The following is an 18588-nucleotide window of genomic DNA, read 5'->3' as shown; positions in this document are numbered from 1 at the left end:
ACAGGATTTTGTCGAGGCACAGATCTGGGGAACGGTACCCAAAAAATTCTGCAGCATTGAAGGTCCCCAAGAACACAGTGGCCTCCATCATTCTTAAATGGAAGAAGTTTGGAACCACCAAGACTCTTCCTAGAGCTGGCCGCCCGGCCAAACTGAGCAATCGGGGGAGAAGGGCCTTGGTCAGGGAGGTTACCAAGAATTCGATGGTCACTCTGACAGAGCTCCAGAGTTCCTCTGTGGAGATGGGAAAACCTCCCAGAAGGACAACCATCTCTGCAGCATTCCACCAATCAGGCCTTTATGGTAGAGTGGCCCGACGGAAGCCACTCCTCAGTAAAAGGCACATGACAGTCCACTTGGAGTTTGCCAAAAGGCACCTAAAGGACTCTTGGACCATGAGAAACAAGATTTTCTGGTCTGATGAACTATTTGGCCTGAATGCCAAGCGTCACATCAGGAGGAAACCTGGCACCATCCCTACGGTCAAGCATGGTGGTGACAGCATCATGCTGTGGGGATGTTTTTCAGCGGCAGGGACTGGGAGACTAGTCAGGATCGAGGGAAAGATGAACAGAGCAAAGTACAGACAGATCCTTGATGAAAACCTGCTCCAGAGCGCTCAAGGCCTCAGTCTGGGGTGAAGGTTCACCTTCCAACAGGACAACGACCCTAAGCACACAGCCAAAACAACAGAGGTGTGGCTTCAGGACAAGTCTCTTAATGTACTTGAGTGGCCCAATCAGAGCCCGGACTTGAACCCAATCTAACATCTCTGGAGAGACCTGAAAATAGCTGTGCAGCGACACTCCACATCCAACCTGACAGAGCTTGAGAGGATCTGCAGAGAAGAATGGGAGAAACTCCCCAAATACAGGTGTGCCAAGCTTGTAGCATCATATACCCAAGAAGACTCAAAGCTGTAATCGCTGCCAAAGGTGCTTCAAGAAGGTACTGAGTAAAAAGTCTGACTACTTATGTAAATGTGATATTTCAAATTTGAACAACCAGTTTTTATTTGGCATTATGGGGTAATGTGTGTAGATTGAAGAGGGGGGAAAAAAACATTTAATCAATGTTAGAATACGGCTGTAAGGTAACAAAATGTGGAAAACGTAAATGGGTCTGATTTCTTTCCGAATGCACTGTACATGAGGCAGAGGCACAAAACAAACATATGTCCTAAAGACCTACAGCATTTAACTTATTCACCTTGTCATACTCCCTACAATAGTCCCTGGGCCGACTAGGTGAAAAATCTGTCGATGTGCCCTTGAGCAAAGCACTTTACCCTAATTGCTCCTGTAAATCGGTCTGGATAAGAGCATCTTATTTTTTTATTTTTTTAAGTCATTGTCTGCAATCATCTGGCAACATTACACAAAAGGTAACATCTCCACAAAACACATTTCTCCTCATGCTTACCTGCAGTAGCCACAACAAACTCCCGGGGCAGGCCAAAAATGCGGTTGTCCATGTCAAACTCAATGATGATGGACGTGGCGGCTTCATATGACGACACAACCACCTCCTGCCGTTGTTGCTGGTAGCCATCAGCCACAGCCTCTATGTTGTGGTTTCCTGGTGCCAGCAGAGCATGGAAGTAGCCTCCCTCTGCAGTGAACACCCTCACACCCCCGTTCAACACTATCATGGCCCCCACGATGGGCTTCCCACTCTTATCCTTCACCATGCCACGCACACCTTTATGGACCTGAGAGAGACAGAAACACAGATTTCATGTAAAGTACACAGAACAAAAAGTAAGTAGCCTTGTCCGAGCCAGAACGGCCGATAGGGCAGGAGCCTATATCCTGTTACTGTAGCGTAAGACAGCTTGATGTACAGTACAAGTACACACCCTGAACAGGACGCTAGCAAAGATTTGTATAACTAAACCCAGATAGACCACAGCCCGTCGTTTCAAATGGGAACAAATGAGTCAAAGTGGGTGAAATCAGTCTCATTGTTCTATCTGTGACGTTAGTCTATCGCAGGAAGACAGACTATCACTAGTCTATTACATTAAGTAATATTATTTTAATTAAATCTGCGGTGGCAATATTGACACATGTATGCCATGTACGCATTCAATAATGTATCAAACAAATGCGTTTGATAAGTAACCAATCAGAGTGCCAAAATGCATGAATTAATTATTATCAAACACACTCAATAACTCTTATCAACGTGTTTGTGAACTTATTTCATGCATTTGTATCACATGACCCCAGATCAGAGGTCAAGGGTATTACTGACCTCCACCAGCATGCTGAGCAGTGCCTTCCTGTTCTCAGCCCACAGCGTGGCCAGCTGCTCGGCCGGGGGGAACAGACAGCAGCCTGTATACACCGTGATCTCTGGACAGTGGCCAAAGTCCACACTGAAGTCCTGGAACACACAGACAGACAGACATACACACAGATCAGAAGAGGCATATTGATGACCAATAAATATAGTCCTGTCGTTCCAGATGCCTCTTTGGGCCCGGGTTGACAGAACAACCCTCCTCCTATGAGAGGTATAGAATTAGAACGCAGGGGTTGATGAAACATACCTTCATGCTGCCCATGTGACTTTGTCTCTCTGCTGCCCTGAGTACTCCATCTGGGATGTTACCCACTGGGGAGAGAGGAGGAGAAGAGGAGGCTGAAACAGAGGAGTCAATAGATATATAGAAGCTATCTTCTTTTCCAATTCAAAACTTCATTTTAATTCAGTCTATAGGTCACAATGGTCTATTTGTGGTGCTGTTGGTACATACTTTGGCCATTGCTTGGACATCCTGTATCCCCCAGGTGCATCTTGGGATGGTTTCTGGCGTACACATTGGCCAGGTACTTCAAAGTTTCCTCATTTTCAACTGAAAAAAAGTACACGATTAGTTAACTATTAATTTTCCCACTAAAATATTATATTTGGAGCTCCATGCTCCTACCTGGCTGTACAGGCTTGTCGTAGGGGTAAGTAGCCAACAGGGAGCCTCCATCCAGGGCTACAGAGAGTGTGAAGCCCCTCTCTAAGATCAGGTCCATCACTGCCCTGGTCTCTGGCTGAGCCATCACCACGCGCTGGGAGGCATTACCTACAGCAGCAGCACACACAGACACGATACCATCAGACATGTAAGGGCATGCAAATACACACACACACACACACAACACACACACAAACATCTCCGTCTATCCAACAACAGCAGGTACTGACCGAAGAAGTCAGTGTCCAGATCTTTCCCGTGTGCGTTGGTCATGCCCACAGTAGAGGTGCACTGTTTCTCTCTGGCCAGCTCTCGTCCATCTGGGTTGATGGAGGGAAGGATGACGATCCGCGTCTCGTTTATCAACTGTGGAGAGGAGAAGAGGGAGAAGGATAAAGAGGAATGCTGGATAAACAGGACAGCAGTGATATTTAATGGGAGCTTTTTTATTTTACAACATCTCTAAACTGTTTAGAAAGTGTGGTAGATCACAAAATCCACATTTTATGAATATTTAGCCATTTCAAGGCAACACAACTGTGCAAGGGTGTGAATAATTTCACTAGGCACTGTAGTTATGATTGGAGTAGTAAAACCATCTCAGTTAAAGCATCTCACCCTGGTAATGGTGGGGTTCTTGCCATAGTTGATGCAGAGGAAGGCAGCGAACTCCAGCAGGAGCTCTGTGCCCACGGGGGCGTTGCCATGGATACCTCCCACCAAGCGGATCTTGGGCTCGGCCGTTTCAGGCTCGTCTGGTTTGTTGGAGATCTCCAAGGCCCAGATGGTCCTGTACTCCACACTCTGGCCCAAACTAGACACAAAAATGTATTTTATTATCAGTTCCACTGTAGATAATATGGAATATGGTTACCTAGCAGACTCTTCTGCATAGAGACGTAGACCATAATTCAAACCATTTGGAGGAGAGGTTTTGAGGTTAGCCATTAGGGGTACAGGGGGGCAGGTAGCCTAGCGGTTAGAGCGTTGGGCCAGTAACCGGAAGGTCGCTGGTTCGAATACCTGAGCCAACAAGGTGAAAAATCTGTCGATGTGCCCTTGAACAAGGCACTTAACCCTAATTTGCTCCATGGACGCCGTACTACTATGGCAGACCCTGTAAAACAATACATTTCTCTGGTGTATGTGATAATATATATACACCTTTTTTTTTTACATGACAAGTAAAATTATTTTGATGAAGGGCAGTTACACTAGGGGTTAGAGGTCAGTGTTTACCTATGCAGGGCGTGACATTTGATGAGTTTAGCTAGGAGGTCATAACTCAGGCCTACCTATGTAGGGAGGTGATCTTGGGGAAGTTGAGCGTCAAACCCCTCAGGAACTCAGACAGCTCCTTGTAGTGTCTGTATCTGAAGCTGCTCTCTGTGGCAGTACTCTGAACCAGCTGCTCCAGCCCCTGGCCCAGAGACAGGTCCTTAATGAAGCTCTGGAACACCTCCTCTGCAGGGTCCTGGGTGGCCCTGGGGTCCTTGGGGGCCTGGCCGTTGGGCTCCGAACGCACCCGTGTCAGCCGGAAGTCTACCAGCTCCACCCCCTCCTCTGGCACTGTGGCGTAGATCTTTACCGAGTTGTACCTGAGAAGACGGGGAGGGAGGGTTAGGGTATAGAAGGTTGTTCATTCTAGCTGTTCTGTTTCTGTGGGTTAGGGTGTGGTTACCCTGCAGATAAATAGGGTTTTGTGGACCGGTCTTGGGTCTACATTTTAAACAAACCCTCTAATTTATCTCAGTTACTACTATGGTCCTGTCTCTCACCCCCGTGCGGAGGCTGTGAGGTGGTACGTTCCAGGGACCAGAAGTCTCCAGTATTCTCCATCTAGGTTGGTTGTGATTGGATGATCAATCTCCTCCACCGTGATGGTGGCATTAGGGATTCCTGTACCATCTTTAATGTCTATCACCATGCCCTTCACTCCTCTGTGGACCTGCAGAGGCACACACACACACAGGATGATTACCTCAAATTGAAGTTGGTGCATTTGAGACAAAATAAGTAGGTAAGACAAAGGGAAAGAGAGAAATTATATGTAAAAAATAAATACAATTGAGTTAGTGAGAGAGTGTGATTAAGAGAGTGAGTGAGAGTGAGTGAGGGTGATGAATGAATGAGAGCGTAGTGAAGGACAGCATGTAAGTATGCTGACCTGGTGGATGTACTGCAGTAAGGCTCTGCGGTTCTGGTCCCAGTACAAAGGCAGGTGCTGGGCTTTAGGGTACTTCACACAGCCCAACTCTATGGTCACCTCAAAACAGTTAGTGTTCAGGTAGTTCCAGTCCTGCATCCCACCTGGCGAGAGAACACAAAGAGAAGTCAGATACACACGCACAGGTGCGCACAGACACACAAATTCTTCCTCTCAGTGTGTGTATTGGCATGGGAGGGCACGTACCGGGAACATTGTACCAGTTGGCGCCGTTGGTGATGCCGTCCTCAAAGAACTCCGATGGGTAAAGGTCCTCACAAGGGTGCCCTTTGTGCATCAGAGCATTTTCCTGGACACACATCAAAAAGGGCAAATGCAATGCAATACAAACAGCAGAATTGAAACAGTAAACGTATCTTCAACTGTCCAGTGGTTCTATTAACAGAATAAAAATAATTTACAACTGTATAAATATATTCATTAAAAAGTGACATTAATGGACTGATATAATGACCGAAATTGTTTGTTGAAGTCCACTGACCTGAGAGTAGGCTCTGGCCACCAGTTTAAAGACCTTGTCATCAGGACACTTGCTGTACTCCGTACGTCCCTGCTTGTCATCATCATATGGGTAGTTGACCACCAATGACCCTGTAGTGGGCAGAGAGGAAATATGCAATGAGAATACAGTATATTACTAAAATAATAAAGCTGTCTTCCAAAGTGGGCCAATATGTCGGTGGCAGGCCAATATACAATTTTTATAAACATTGGAAAATGGGGGCGCTTAGGGCTTACCCCCATGTAGGTTGGCTGAGAGCACGAAGGGATTATTCTTGAGCCACTTCATCACAGCGATGGTCTCTGGCTGCCTGGGTTCAGTGATGGTAGTAAACTGGTCAGGGAAGTTACGGTTCAGGTCAAAGTTGTTACTGTTGTTGCGTCCCGTGTACCCTCTGACATCACCTGCGAGAGAAAATGAACAGAAAACAATACAAATACATTGCACCCTAAATACATTATATCTATATCTCAATTAATTATACAAAGACAACTGAAATGGATCATTCTGATGTCACAGTACCAAAACACATATTTCCAGGGCTTATTTTAATAATAGGGTAGTTACACCTTAAATATTTCCCCTGTTGATCAACTTCCTGTTTATAAAGCGCTGGGGAAAACAGCAGCACAACTGCCTGAGCTAAAACTAGACCTATGTAAGAGGAAGTGTGAGAAAATCTACAGGGCAAATAAGGAAGCTAGGCAGCAAAAGAGAAGAAATTCCATTCAGAATTATTTCAAGGTCTCAGTCTGACAATTGACATACAGATAGTTTCTGCTAGCATATTCAAGTTATTTGAATCGGACACTTGTTTTTGTTCACAGCCAGACAGTTACTTACCGCTAATCATGTTAAATGCCTTATTTTAGGGCTACACTGCATTTTTCTTCACCTGGCATGTGTACAGGCAACATTTTCACAAATAGACCCCCCCCACACACACACACACACACACACACACACACTTCCCTCTCTTACCCTCCCTGGCGATCTCATAACCATCTGGGTTCATGGAAGGCATGATGTGTATCCGGGTCGTGTTGACCAGCTGGGTGACCTCAGGGTCGCTGCCATAGTTACGGCACAGGTACTCAATGAGGTTGAGGAGCAGCTCGCGTCCCACCACCTCGTTCCCGTGCATGTTAGCTATGTACTTGAACTCTGGTTCACCTGAAGGAAAGGGGAGAAAAGAGGCGGAAAAATAAAGAAAAAAGTGTTAGACTGCTATTAAAAAATAGTGCAGTCGGCTGAGAGAGAATGAGGGCGGCAGCCTCCTGAACAAATTCACACTCAATTAAACTAAAGCACTCCATTCATTCCTTATCCTTGCAGTGCCATTTCAAGGCCACCAAAATATTGAAAAAACACAACGCTGTAATGGACCTGCTGATACGAGTGAGTACCCCACATTCAAAAGGATATGAAGCTACTAGATCATTGAGCTGAAGCAATAATATCAGGATCTTTTTAAGGAAGAAAACAGCAGAACTGCTATTTTTCTAGACTATGAATTTCAGTGTTTGAACACAATCCAGTTACTGTAAGAAGTTAGATCATCATAAACCAAACAACCATAGATTGAAGGCCTCAATTTAGAGCTAATAGTCTCTTCTGGAGCTCCAGTCACACCAAATCACATCCATACCTGGCTCGTGGACGGTGGGGTTGTCTGATATCACCATGACGTAGAGCTCACGGTCCTCTGCTGACTTCCCAATGGAGTAGAGATGAGCGATGGAACGGAACCCGTTGCTGTACCTGTTGTGTTGAAAGAACAAGGCTTTTTCACATTTTATTCAAGCTCTCACATCCTAACATTACTTGCTAGCTTAATATTTTAAATGCTTCACTGCAAAGGCTATAACACAAACATAACAGTACCTGCGCAGGAACAGCTCCATGTCATTGTAGTGGTGATGGCGGAAGTCCTGTGGCTGGATGGGCTGGTGCTCAGGCTGGGCTGGGGGCTGAGCCTCCTGGGGAGTGGAGCTCTCGTTGGCCACAGAGGTCCCCATCTCAGAGGTGGTGCTGGAGGTCTCGATGGTGGTGGAGTCAGGGTCAGAGGTTGTGGTAGGGACGGTGGTAGTGGTGATGGTGGGGGTAAAGGGTACGGTTATGCCAACTGTGGGTTCATTTCCCAGTGGTGCCAGGGTGAAGTTGAGCTCGGTGGCCTTGCCCTCCACCACTTGAACCCCAACTACTGTCATGGACATGTACCTATGAAGACCGAGACATTGAATATGTTTATTTTGTTGCAGTTAAAATAAAATAAAACAAAACATTTCGTAATGCAAAAAACTAAGTGAAACCCCTGTGCACAGCAGTGCGTCTACATCCAGGTGATATATTTGAAATGTATTTCACCAGGAAGTGTCAGGTAACATGGGAAAGTACCAGTAACAGGGGAAAATATCTTAGAGGAAATTAAGCTCTAAGATGTACATTTACTTCCTGTAAGAAAACACCACACAAATCAGTTCCAAGAAAAACAGACAGGAACTAAAATCAGGAGTAGAGTATGCTTCTTTCGTTAAATACTTTATTTTCTGTACACTGTGCCTGCAAGTTACTGTAGCAACAATAGAGGAGCTCATTCCTCCAGCAGTACTTACCCCGTGGCTATAGCTGAGACGTTGTATGTCCCAGGGAGCAGCAGGCGGTAGTAGTCACCAAACTGGGCCGTGGTCAGGTTATGGTTGATGCCTGCCACCACGATCCTGACATCAGGCAGCGCTGTCCCATTGGCAGCGTCCTTCACATAGCCTCTCACTCCAATGTGAACCTGGGAGAGAACAGGATAAAGTCAGAAGAGATCTCAAACACTGTTCCTATTGCCTCAGTAGCTGGGAACAAAAGAAGCTCAAATCACTAAGTGCTGCCTAGAACTAATTAACTACTGCAAACGGATGTCAAGACGGAACAATCTCTTCAATTAAAATAAATAAATAAATAAATAAATAAATAGAGTGCAGTAGTAAGAACCGGAGAGTAATACTACGGATATTCATATGTGCAATGAAATTATGTGTATGATAGTTTGAAAGTTTGAGTGTGACACTGTCTTGTGAAAGCCTACCTGCTCCAGGTAGGCAATGAGTGACTCCCTGTTGTAGTCCCACTCTTTCTTTAACTCGGAGGCCGGGGGAAATTTACAGCAGCTCAGTTCTATGGTGATCTCCAGGCAATTTCCATTCAGGTAGTTATAGTCCTGCATGCCTCCTGAACAGGGATTACAAATTGTAGTTTATGTCAATAATTTTTCATGCAAACATTTCAATGTCTCTCTGCTTCAAAACCACTCAAGAAGACATCCATATCACTTTTGGAAGCACAAACTAAAGAAAGTGGGCAAGCATACAAAATAAACTGTCAAAAGAAAGTGTTGACTCAATCTCTTCTGTTTAGGTCATGAAAGCAACAGCATGAACACAGGCCTAATGCTTTGGATCAGGAATGTCCTTAAAATCTACACCAAACCCAGGATATAGGTGAAAGGTGTAGATCAATCCAAAGTGCCTCTGGCAAAGGAGAGCAGAGCAGGCTGTGGCCAGCACTAGCCTTTCCTCCAGTCCAGGGCTGCCTGGTGGAGGAATGTTTTTGATGTGGCCTGGTGCCACCTGCCACCCAGACAGCGTTCCCAGGTTGCACTCAGCACAGAGCCAGACAGCAGGCCGGCAGTAGGCCTCTGGAGAGTGGCCATGACTGGGTGGGCGCTGTAACCCAATAAGGGTTTCCGTTTGGAAAATGTGGTGCCGGACATTTAACCGACAGCATTTTAAATGTACCGGACATTTGAGAAATGTACTGGACCCATATGCATTGGGTGTGTAACCGTATTATGGCGTCCATTCACGGTGCTCAGAATGACAGAAATCACATTTTGATTATGGTAATTAATATTAACAGAACATGCAAGACGAGGATGCAACGATGTGTGGTCCATCTTATTGAAATATGATGCACACTTTGAAGATGTTAGAATAACTGTCCACATTTACTTTTCCTCTACCAACAAGATAAGTAAGGAACAGCAAAATTACTAGCCAACGTCAATCTACCATAGTACCCATAGTAGAAAAGTTTACCTAGGCCTATTGTATTGGTCAGCTTGTCGAGAAAGAAATAGTCTATTCCAAACTGACTCTGGGACAGTTGTGGGACGATAGAGCCCAAACTCATCCAACCAGTAGGCCTAGGCTACATAAACAACACGTTAAAAAGCAATGAGTCTGATGCAACAGATCAGAACATTTAGCTGAACATTTTGATAAACTATTATTTCTTCACATTATAAGCACAGCAATGCGCACAAGGCAGTAGTGCAAATGTTAGTTCCATAATGCAATTAGCGGGACAACTGTTGTCAAAATTGCACCGCACACGCGAGCAGTTTCATGTGACAGATGAAAATATCAGTTAGAAATGTAGAAAGAGGGGAGATCTAATATGCAACAACTAGCATGGGATGCTAATATGACTAGGATTGCGCCTTTGGCTACTGGATAACGAAAGAAAGTTGATGTAAAATAATTGCCTCCACGGATATGGTCAGATTTTGTCTAGGCAACTTTGAAGCAAGGTAAGAGATGCCTCATAATATGTAGTAAAACTTTCAGGTTTCAAACAATTAAGAATATGTTTTCAAAATGCATAGTGGTGTGTGACGTGCTGATGAAGCCTGCCTTCCATTGCCTATGCATTTGCTGTTTGAGATGATGTAGTAGCAGCTCTCGCGCTGTCTGACAGATTCTGCACTCAAAAGCTTTGTATCTCTCTATGCTTTGCGAGTGTGATAAATAAGATACAGTGCATTCTGAAAGTATTCAGACCCCTTGACTTTTTCCACATTTTGTTACGTTACAGCCTTAATCTAAAATGTATTAAATACGTTTATTTCCTCATCAATCTACCCACAATACCCCTAATGACAAAGCAAAAACAGGTTTTTAGAAATTTTTGCAAATGTATTAAAAATTTAAAACTGAAATACCTTATTTACATAAGTAATCAGACCCTTTGCTTTCAGACTCGAAATTAAGCGTTGATCATTGATCATGCTTGAGATGTTTCTACAACTTGATTGGAGTCCACCTGTGGTAAATTCAATTGATTGGATATGATTTGGAAAGGCACACACCTGTCTATATAAAAGGTCCCACAGTTGACAGTGCATGTCAAGAGTAAAAATCAAGCCATGAGGTCAAAAGGAATTGTCCATAGAGATCCAAGACAGGATTGTGTCAAGGCACAAATCTGAGGAAGGGTAAAATGTGAATTCATATTTTTTTATGTGCACCGCACCGCTCGCAAGTGCGGTGCACTTTTGACAACAGTTTTCCCGCTAATTGCATTATGGAAAAAACATTTGCACTACTGCCTTATGCGCATTGCTGCGCTTATAATGTGAATAAATAATAGTTTATCAAAATGTTCAGCTAAATGTTCTGATCTGTTGCATCATACTCATTGCTTTTTAACGTTTTTTTTTAAATGTAGCCTATGCCTACTGGTCAAAAGTTTGGACACACCTCATTCCAGGGTTTTTCTTAATTATTTACTATTTTCTACATTGTAGAAAAATAGTGAAGAGATCAAAACTATGAAATAACACATATGGAATCATGTTGTAACCAAAAAAGTGTTAAACAAATCAAAATATATTTTATATTTGAGATTCGTCACATAGCCAACCTTTGTTTTGATGACAGCTTGGCACACTCTTGGCAATCTCTGAACCAGCATCACCTGGAATGCTTTTCCAAAAGTCTTGAAGGAGTTCCCACATATACTGAGCACTTGTTGGCTGCTTTTCCTTCACTCTACGGTGGGAAATACACATGCAGAGATCATCCGTTCACCCACACCGCATCTCACAAAGCCACGGCGGTTGGAACCAAAAATCTCCAATTTGGACTCCAGACAAAAGGACACATTTCCACCGGTCTAACGTCCATTGCTCGTGTTTCTTGGCCCAAGCAAGTCTCTTCTTCTTATTGGTGTCCTTTAGTAGTGGTTTCTTTGTAGCAATTCGACCATGAAGGCCTGATTCACACAGTCTCCTCTGAACAGTTGCTGTAGAGATGTGTCTGTTACTTGAACTTTGGGCTGCAATTTCTGAGGGTGGTAACTTTAACTTATCCTCTGCAGCAGAGGTAACTCTGGTTCTTCCATACCTGTGGCGGTCCTCATGAGAGCCAGTTTCATCATAGCACTTGATGGTTTTTGCGACTGCACTTGAAGAAACTTTCAAAGTTCTTGACATTTTCCGTATTGACTGACCTTCATGTCTTAAAGTAATGATGGACTGTTGTTTTTCTTTGCTTATTTGAGGTGTTCTTGCCATAATATGGACTTGGTCTTTTACCAAATAGGGCCATTTTCTGTATACCCTCTCCCCCTTGTCACAACACAACTGATTGGCTCAAAACACATTAAGAAGGAAAGATGTCATCAAGACAAAGGTTGGCTACTTTGAAGAATCTCAAATATTTGTTTAACACTTTTTTGGTTACTACATGATTCCATATGTGTTATTTCATAGTTTATGTCTTCACTATTATTCTACAATGTAAAAATTAGTACAAATAAAGAAAAACCCTTGAATGAGTAGGTGTGTCCAAACTTTTGACTGGTAATATATATACACACACAGTTGAAGTCGGAAGTTTACATACAGTTAGGTTGGAATCATTAAAACTCGTTTTTCAACCACTCCACAAATTTCTTGTCAACAAACTATAGTTTTGGTAAGTCGGTTAGGACATCTACTTTGTGTATGACACAAGTCATTTTTCCAACAATTGTTTACAGATTATTTCACTGTATCACAATTCCAGTGGGTCAGAAGTTTACATACACTAAGTTGACTGTGCCTTTTGTAGACCTCCACAAGTCTAATTCATCCTTGGGAGCAATTTCCAAATGCCTGAAGGTACCATGTTAATCTGTACAAACACTAGTACGCAAGTATAAACACCATGGGACCACGCAGCCATCATACCGCTCAGGAAGGAGACACGTTCTGTATCCTAGAGATGAACGTACTTTGATGTGAAAAGTGCAAATCAATCCCTGAACAACAGCAAAGGACATTGTTAAATCAAGATGGCGTAGTAGTGCGGTCGTGTTTGTGTTGTGTCGTCGTGTAAATAGCCAGTTTTTTTGGTCTTTTATTCATTTATATATATATATATATATATATATATATATATATATATATATATATATATATATATATATATATATGACACACACAAACATCTCACTTTCTATCCTTTAACTAAATATACTTTCCTGCACCCCGCCTCACCCAATGTGGAACGGATTCTATTATTTCTTTATTTTTATCAAGAACCTACGGCTGAAACTAGCCAGCTAACTAGCGGGCCGGACCTAGCGGGCCGGGGCTAGCTGAAGTGGTTTCAACAGGCTTCCCGTTGCGACGACCACGAAGATCCATCTGCTAGCCCCGGCCCGCTAGCACGCCCAATCAACAGCCGTGCCTCCTGCTCGCCTGTGTTTTAGCAGCCTACGATCTGCTCCCGGACTTACTTAGTGCTGTTCACTGAACCTTATGATCACTCAGCTACACAGCTAATGCCTGCTGGACTGTTCCTTTACACGGTACCCCATCCTGTTTATCTGTTTAGCCTCAGCCCAAACTTTCGTCGCCATTACCAGTTGTTGTCTTAGCCCTCTCGAATAACACCTATGATTGCGTTATGCCTCTCTCCTATGTCAATATGCCTAGCCTATTGCTGTTTGGGTTAGTTCTTATTATACAATTTCACTGTAGAGCCCCAAGTTCAGCTCAACCAGCCTCAGAGAGCTCCTTTGTCCCACCCCCCATACACACGGAGACCGGCTCAATCGGTCTCCCATGGGGCGGCGCACAATTGGCCCAGCGTCGTCCAGGGTAGGGGAGGGAATGGCCGGCAGGGATGTAGCTCAGTTGGTAGAGCATGGCGTTTGCAACGCCAGGGTTGTGGGTTCGATTCCCACGGGGGGGCAGTATGAAAGAAAATAAATAATTATGTATGCACTCACTAACTGTAAGTCGCTCTGGATAAGAGCGTCTGCTAAATGACTAAAATGTAAATGTAAAATGTACCTCCAGTGATGCTCTCTCTTTCATAGTTACCCAATGCTTAGGTGTACCTCCACTGTACTCATATCCTTGTCTGTCCATAATGCCCTGAATCTATTCTACAACCCCGGAAATCTCCCCCTTTTATTCTCTGTACCAAACGCACTAGAAGACCAGTTCTTAAAGCCTTTAGCCGTATACTTATTATATTCCTCCTCTGTTCCTCTGGTGATGTAGAGGTTAACCCAGGCCCTGTAGCCCCCAGTATCACTCCTACCCCCCAGGCGCTATCATTTGTTGACTTCTGTAACTGTAAACGCCTTGGTTTCTTGCATGTTAACATCAGAAGCCTCCTCCCCAAGTTTCAGTTATTCACTGCGTTAGCACACTCTGCCAACCCTGATGTTCTAGCAGTGTCTGAATCTTGGCTTAGGAAGGCCACCAAAAATTCAGATATTTCCATCCCGAACTACAACATTTTCCGTCGAGATAGAACTGCCAAAGGGGGGCGGAGTTGCAATCTACTGTAGAGATAGCCTGCAGAGCTCTATCATACTATCCAGGTCTGTGCCCAAACAGTTTGAACTTCTACTTCTAAAAATCCACCTTTCCAGAAATAAGTCTCTCACTGTTGCCGCTTGCTACAGACCCCCCTCAGCCCCCAGTTGTGCCCTGGACACGATATGTGAATTGCTTGCCCCCCATCTATCCTCAGAGTTCGTACTGCTTGGTGACCTAAACTGGGATATGCTTTACACCCCGGCCGTCCTACAATCTAAACTAGATGCCCTCAATCTCACACAAATTATCAAGGAACCTACCAGGTACAACCCTAAATCCGTATACATGTGCACCCTCATAGATATCATCCTGACTAATTTACCCTCTAAATACACCTCCGCTGTCTTCAACCAGGATCTCAGCGATCACTGCCTCATTGCTATATGATGTCAAGCAAAGCGGCACTGAGTTTGAAGGTAGGCCTTGAAATACATCCACAGGTACACCTCCAATTGACTCAAATGATGTCAATTAGCCTATTAGAAGGTTCTAAAGCCATGACATCATTTTCTGGAATTTTCCAAGCTGTTTAAAGGCACAGTCAACTTAGTGTATGTAAACTTCTGACCCACTGGAATTGTGATACAGTGAATTATAAGTGAAATAATCTGTCTGTAAACATTTGTTGGAAAAATTACTTGTGTCATGCACAAAGTAGATGTCCTAACCGACTTGCCAAAACTATAGTTTGTTAACAAGAAATTTGTGGAGTGGTTGAAAAACGAGTTTTAATGACTCCACCCTAAGTGTATGTAAACTTCAGACTTCAACTATATATATTGGACAAGAGAGGCACACTTCCAGCGGATTGTACAGAAAGGGGAAGAGGAGAAGATAAAAAAAAAAAAGTTTTTTTTATAGGTATGAAAACAAAAAATATAAAAAAATTCTTTTTCTCTTGTTGGCTCTTAAGGGTTAACAGTTCAGGGATGTCTCTTCCACATCCAAAATCATAATTCTCACTCGCTCAGATAACTTTTCCCCAGCCTTACTGTAGTCCACGTTGCAGCTAGTGGCCAACCCAGCAAAAAGTCCTTCCAAATGTCTCTCACGTATTTCCACAGGTGCATATATCCAAAGGTGAGTATTTCCCAAAGGTAAGTATCTCCAAATCCTTATATTCCTCATGGAAGTGGATGTGCAGCACTCTTGTCCTCCAGAGGGCCCAGGTTGGAGACTGTGTCTCTTCCCTTCCCAAACCTTCCGCTCATCAGCTCCTCATTTGTTTCAGCTGCGTGGGAAGATTGGCCATAGAGGGGTGGAGTTCCCGACCATACCAGCAGATGGAGCCATAGCTGTCTGGGTTTGCAGCCACCTCAGGGGGGATGTAACATCCCTCCAGGACACAGCCTCTCGTGACATCACACATCCCCCTCCTCGGGACCGACGTCCTCGTCGGGGTAAAGGCAGCGAAGAAGGCATCACGCCGGGAGAGGGCGTCCCGCATTGCCGTGGTGCTTGCCAGACTGCTCTCTCTTCAACTCCTCCAACTCTAGGACCAGGGACTCAGCCCCCTGTTGTCTCTCCTTGAGTTTCTTACTGAACGCATCAGCCTTGGTTTTAGCAGAGTTTAGCTTCTGTTGAGCAGCTTTCAGTTCCTTCTCTCTCTCTGCCTCCGCATTCTTCATCTTGTTCTCCAACACCTTGTACTTCTCCTCTGCCTTCTTCTGACCTCCTTACTACTGCGCAGGGTCTCCTCACACTCCTCGATGGTCCTGCGCAGCCTCTCCAGCTCCTCCTGTTGCTTAGGGAAGGAGCTCTGTTGTAGTTTAGCCTGGAGGATATCTAACTCTTCTGTCTTCATGTCTAACTGTTGCTTTAACAAACGATACCTCTCTCATCGGTCCCCTTCAGACCAGACAGTTCTTTGTCCAGATTCTGTAGCTCCGTCTCTGTGTCGGTCTGGGCACCTGCCATCCCTATCAGAGCCCGGGCGGGAGTGAGTAACTCGGAGGATTGCACCGGAGCCTTCCCAGGATGAGTCTTGCCTCTCCGTTTCCGAGGTACTCGGGTTATCCTCTCCTGAGACTCTCTCCAGAGTGGGTAAAAGGCTGGGCAGTCTCGTCCAATTAGGACAGGGACGGGGAGGGAATCAACCACCCCCGCCGTCGTGTGTATGGTTCCCCGTGTGCTGGTCATTGTAAGTTCAGTAATGGGGTATTCTCTGGTGTCCCCATGGACACAGGAAACTGGGAGGACTTTCCCGGGGGTCAGACACGTTGGGCCCACCAAATCCTTACGCACCAGGGTGGCCCGGCTACCAGAATCCAGTAAGGCCTCCACATCATGGTGATTCACAGTTACCGGGCAGGTGGGGGGTCGATCTGGGCCGCCATCTACGACTCCCAAGAGCGAGGCAAAACGGTGTGTGGGTGCTGAGCTGGAGGACTCCGCAGTGGGCATAGGTTCATCGGCTGGTTTCCCACACTGCCAGGAGATATGTCCCATCTCCCCACACCGGTAACACTGTCGAAGTTTCCCCTCCTGGTGTACTCTTCTTGGACCCGCCTGGTTTCTGGCTCCCCTGGAGCCGGGATAAGTCCTGACGTGGCTGGGTTCGAGACCTTGGGGTCCTTTGGACGGGTTCTTCCCATTTGTGGTGGGGCCGCCCTCCTGGGGTCTTTTTCGAAGCATTCAGCATCTCCGCTGTGGCCTGGTACTTTTCCACAGCTTCCACGGTCAGATCAGCCGTGGTCAAGGCCTGTTGACTGATGACCCGTTTTGCCTCATAAGGCAGGGCGCGTAGGTAACGATCCACCACAACGGCCTCCACCACCGCCGCTGCTGTATTCCTCTGCGGATCCAGCCATTTCCTTGCGATTCGGACAAGTTCATGCATCTGCGCCCGAGGAGGTTGGTCTGGTTGGAAGGTCCAGCTGTGAAAGCGCTGGGCCATACCAAACTTTGTGAGTCCATATCTGCTGAGGATCTCAGACTTCAGGGCATCATAGTCAGTAACCTGGTCAGGGGCCCAGGTCCCGGACAGCATTCAGCGATTCCCGGTTAGAAAGGGGGCTAACAGACCAACCCACTGTTGCTTGGGCCAGGCTTCCCTAGTGGCCGTGGCCTCAAATGCATGCAGGTATGCCTCAATGTCATCGGTAGCTCCCATCTTAGATATAAAGTCACTTGCCTTTATTGGGCGGGTATTTTGGACCACCCTCTGTCTCTGCAACTGCAATTCCTCTGCCTTCAGAAGGTTGGCTTTCTTTTGCTCCTCCAAGAGAGCCACGTTTGCTTGCATCTGGGCTTGCTGGCCAGCAACAAGGGCTTTCAATATGTCCTCCATTTCAGTCGGCGGGGGCCTACGGCCAACTTGGAAAACTGGGTGATCAAACCTTCGGTATCCTCCTCTGACATGCACTATTAACGCTTGAGCGTGCCCGTATTCTCCACCATCTGTGACGTCACGAGAGGCTACACAGCTTTCAGCGGGATTGCTCAAGTAGTGCAAGGAGACAAGGTTCAAACAAAACAAGGATTTTATTATAGGTCTTGGGAAATTAACGAAAATATAACAAAATTCTGTTCTCTTGTGGCTCTTTATATATATATATATATATATATATATATATATATATATATATATATATATATATATATATATATATATATATATAGTTGAAGTTTACATACACTTAGGGTGGAGTCATTATACATGCATACATCAGTGGGGAAAATAAGTATTTAGTCAGCCACCAATTGTGCAAGTTCTCCCACTTAAAAAAGATGAGAGGCCTGTAATTTTTAGGTACACGTCAACTATGACAGACAAAATGAGAAAAAAAATCCAGAAAATCACATTGTAGGATTTTTAATGAATTTATTTGCAAATTATGGTGGAAAATAAGTATTTGGTCAATAACAAAAGTTTCTCAATACTTTGTTATATACCCTTTGTTGGCAATGACACAGGTCAAACGTTTTCTGTAAGTCTTCACAAGGTTTTCACACTGTTGCTGGTATTTTGGCCCATTCCTCCATGCAGATCTCCTCTAGAGCAGTGATGTTTTGGGGCTGTCGCTGGGCAACACGGACTTTCAACTCCCTCCAAAGATTTTCTATGGGGTTGAGATCTGGAGACTGGCTAGGCCACTCCAGGACCTTGAAATGCTTCTTACAAAGCCACTCCTTAGTTGCCCTGGCTGTGTGTTTCGGGGCGTTGTCATGCTGGAAGATCCAGCCACGACCCATCTTCAATGCTCTTACTGAGGAAAGGATGTTGTTGGCCAAGA

The 18588-nt window shown here is 45.0% G+C and overlaps 1 protein-coding gene across 2 annotated transcripts in view; it reads right to left on the bottom strand.

The window, feature by feature from the left end:
- Positions 1 to 18588, bottom strand: part of LOC121566527 (carboxypeptidase D) — a 39111-nt gene that overhangs the window by 4718 nt on the left and 15805 nt on the right. Inside the window, exons 3-20 of one of the 2 annotated variants that reach the window (XM_041876541.2) lie at positions 8783 to 8925; positions 8319 to 8488; positions 7588 to 7923; positions 7352 to 7464; positions 6685 to 6876; positions 5940 to 6107; positions 5683 to 5792; positions 5388 to 5490; positions 5142 to 5284; positions 4753 to 4922; positions 4270 to 4572; positions 3593 to 3788; positions 3205 to 3340; positions 2936 to 3082; positions 2762 to 2860; positions 2555 to 2646; positions 2257 to 2388; positions 1423 to 1711 (exon numbers count right to left, since the gene is read on the bottom strand). In XM_041876541.2, coding sequence (XP_041732475.2) covers positions 1423 to 1711; positions 2257 to 2388; positions 2555 to 2646; positions 2762 to 2860; positions 2936 to 3082; positions 3205 to 3340; positions 3593 to 3788; positions 4270 to 4572; positions 4753 to 4922; positions 5142 to 5284; positions 5388 to 5490; positions 5683 to 5792; positions 5940 to 6107; positions 6685 to 6876; positions 7352 to 7464; positions 7588 to 7923; positions 8319 to 8488; positions 8783 to 8925 — 3042 coding nt within the window. The remainder of the gene's footprint in view (positions 1 to 1422; positions 1712 to 2256; positions 2389 to 2554; positions 2647 to 2761; positions 2861 to 2935; positions 3083 to 3204; positions 3341 to 3592; positions 3789 to 4269; positions 4573 to 4752; positions 4923 to 5141; positions 5285 to 5387; positions 5491 to 5682; positions 5793 to 5939; positions 6108 to 6684; positions 6877 to 7351; positions 7465 to 7587; positions 7924 to 8318; positions 8489 to 8782; positions 8926 to 18588) is intronic. The other variant, XM_041876545.2, reaches the window with a different exon arrangement.

This window comes from Coregonus clupeaformis, chromosome 5 (genome assembly GCF_020615455.1).
Source record: "Coregonus clupeaformis isolate EN_2021a chromosome 5, ASM2061545v1, whole genome shotgun sequence".
NCBI classification, from domain to species: domain Eukaryota; kingdom Metazoa; phylum Chordata; class Actinopteri; order Salmoniformes; family Salmonidae; genus Coregonus; species Coregonus clupeaformis.
Note: the sequence above shows the minus strand (reverse complement) of the source record. Positions and strands in the feature narration are given on the sequence as shown.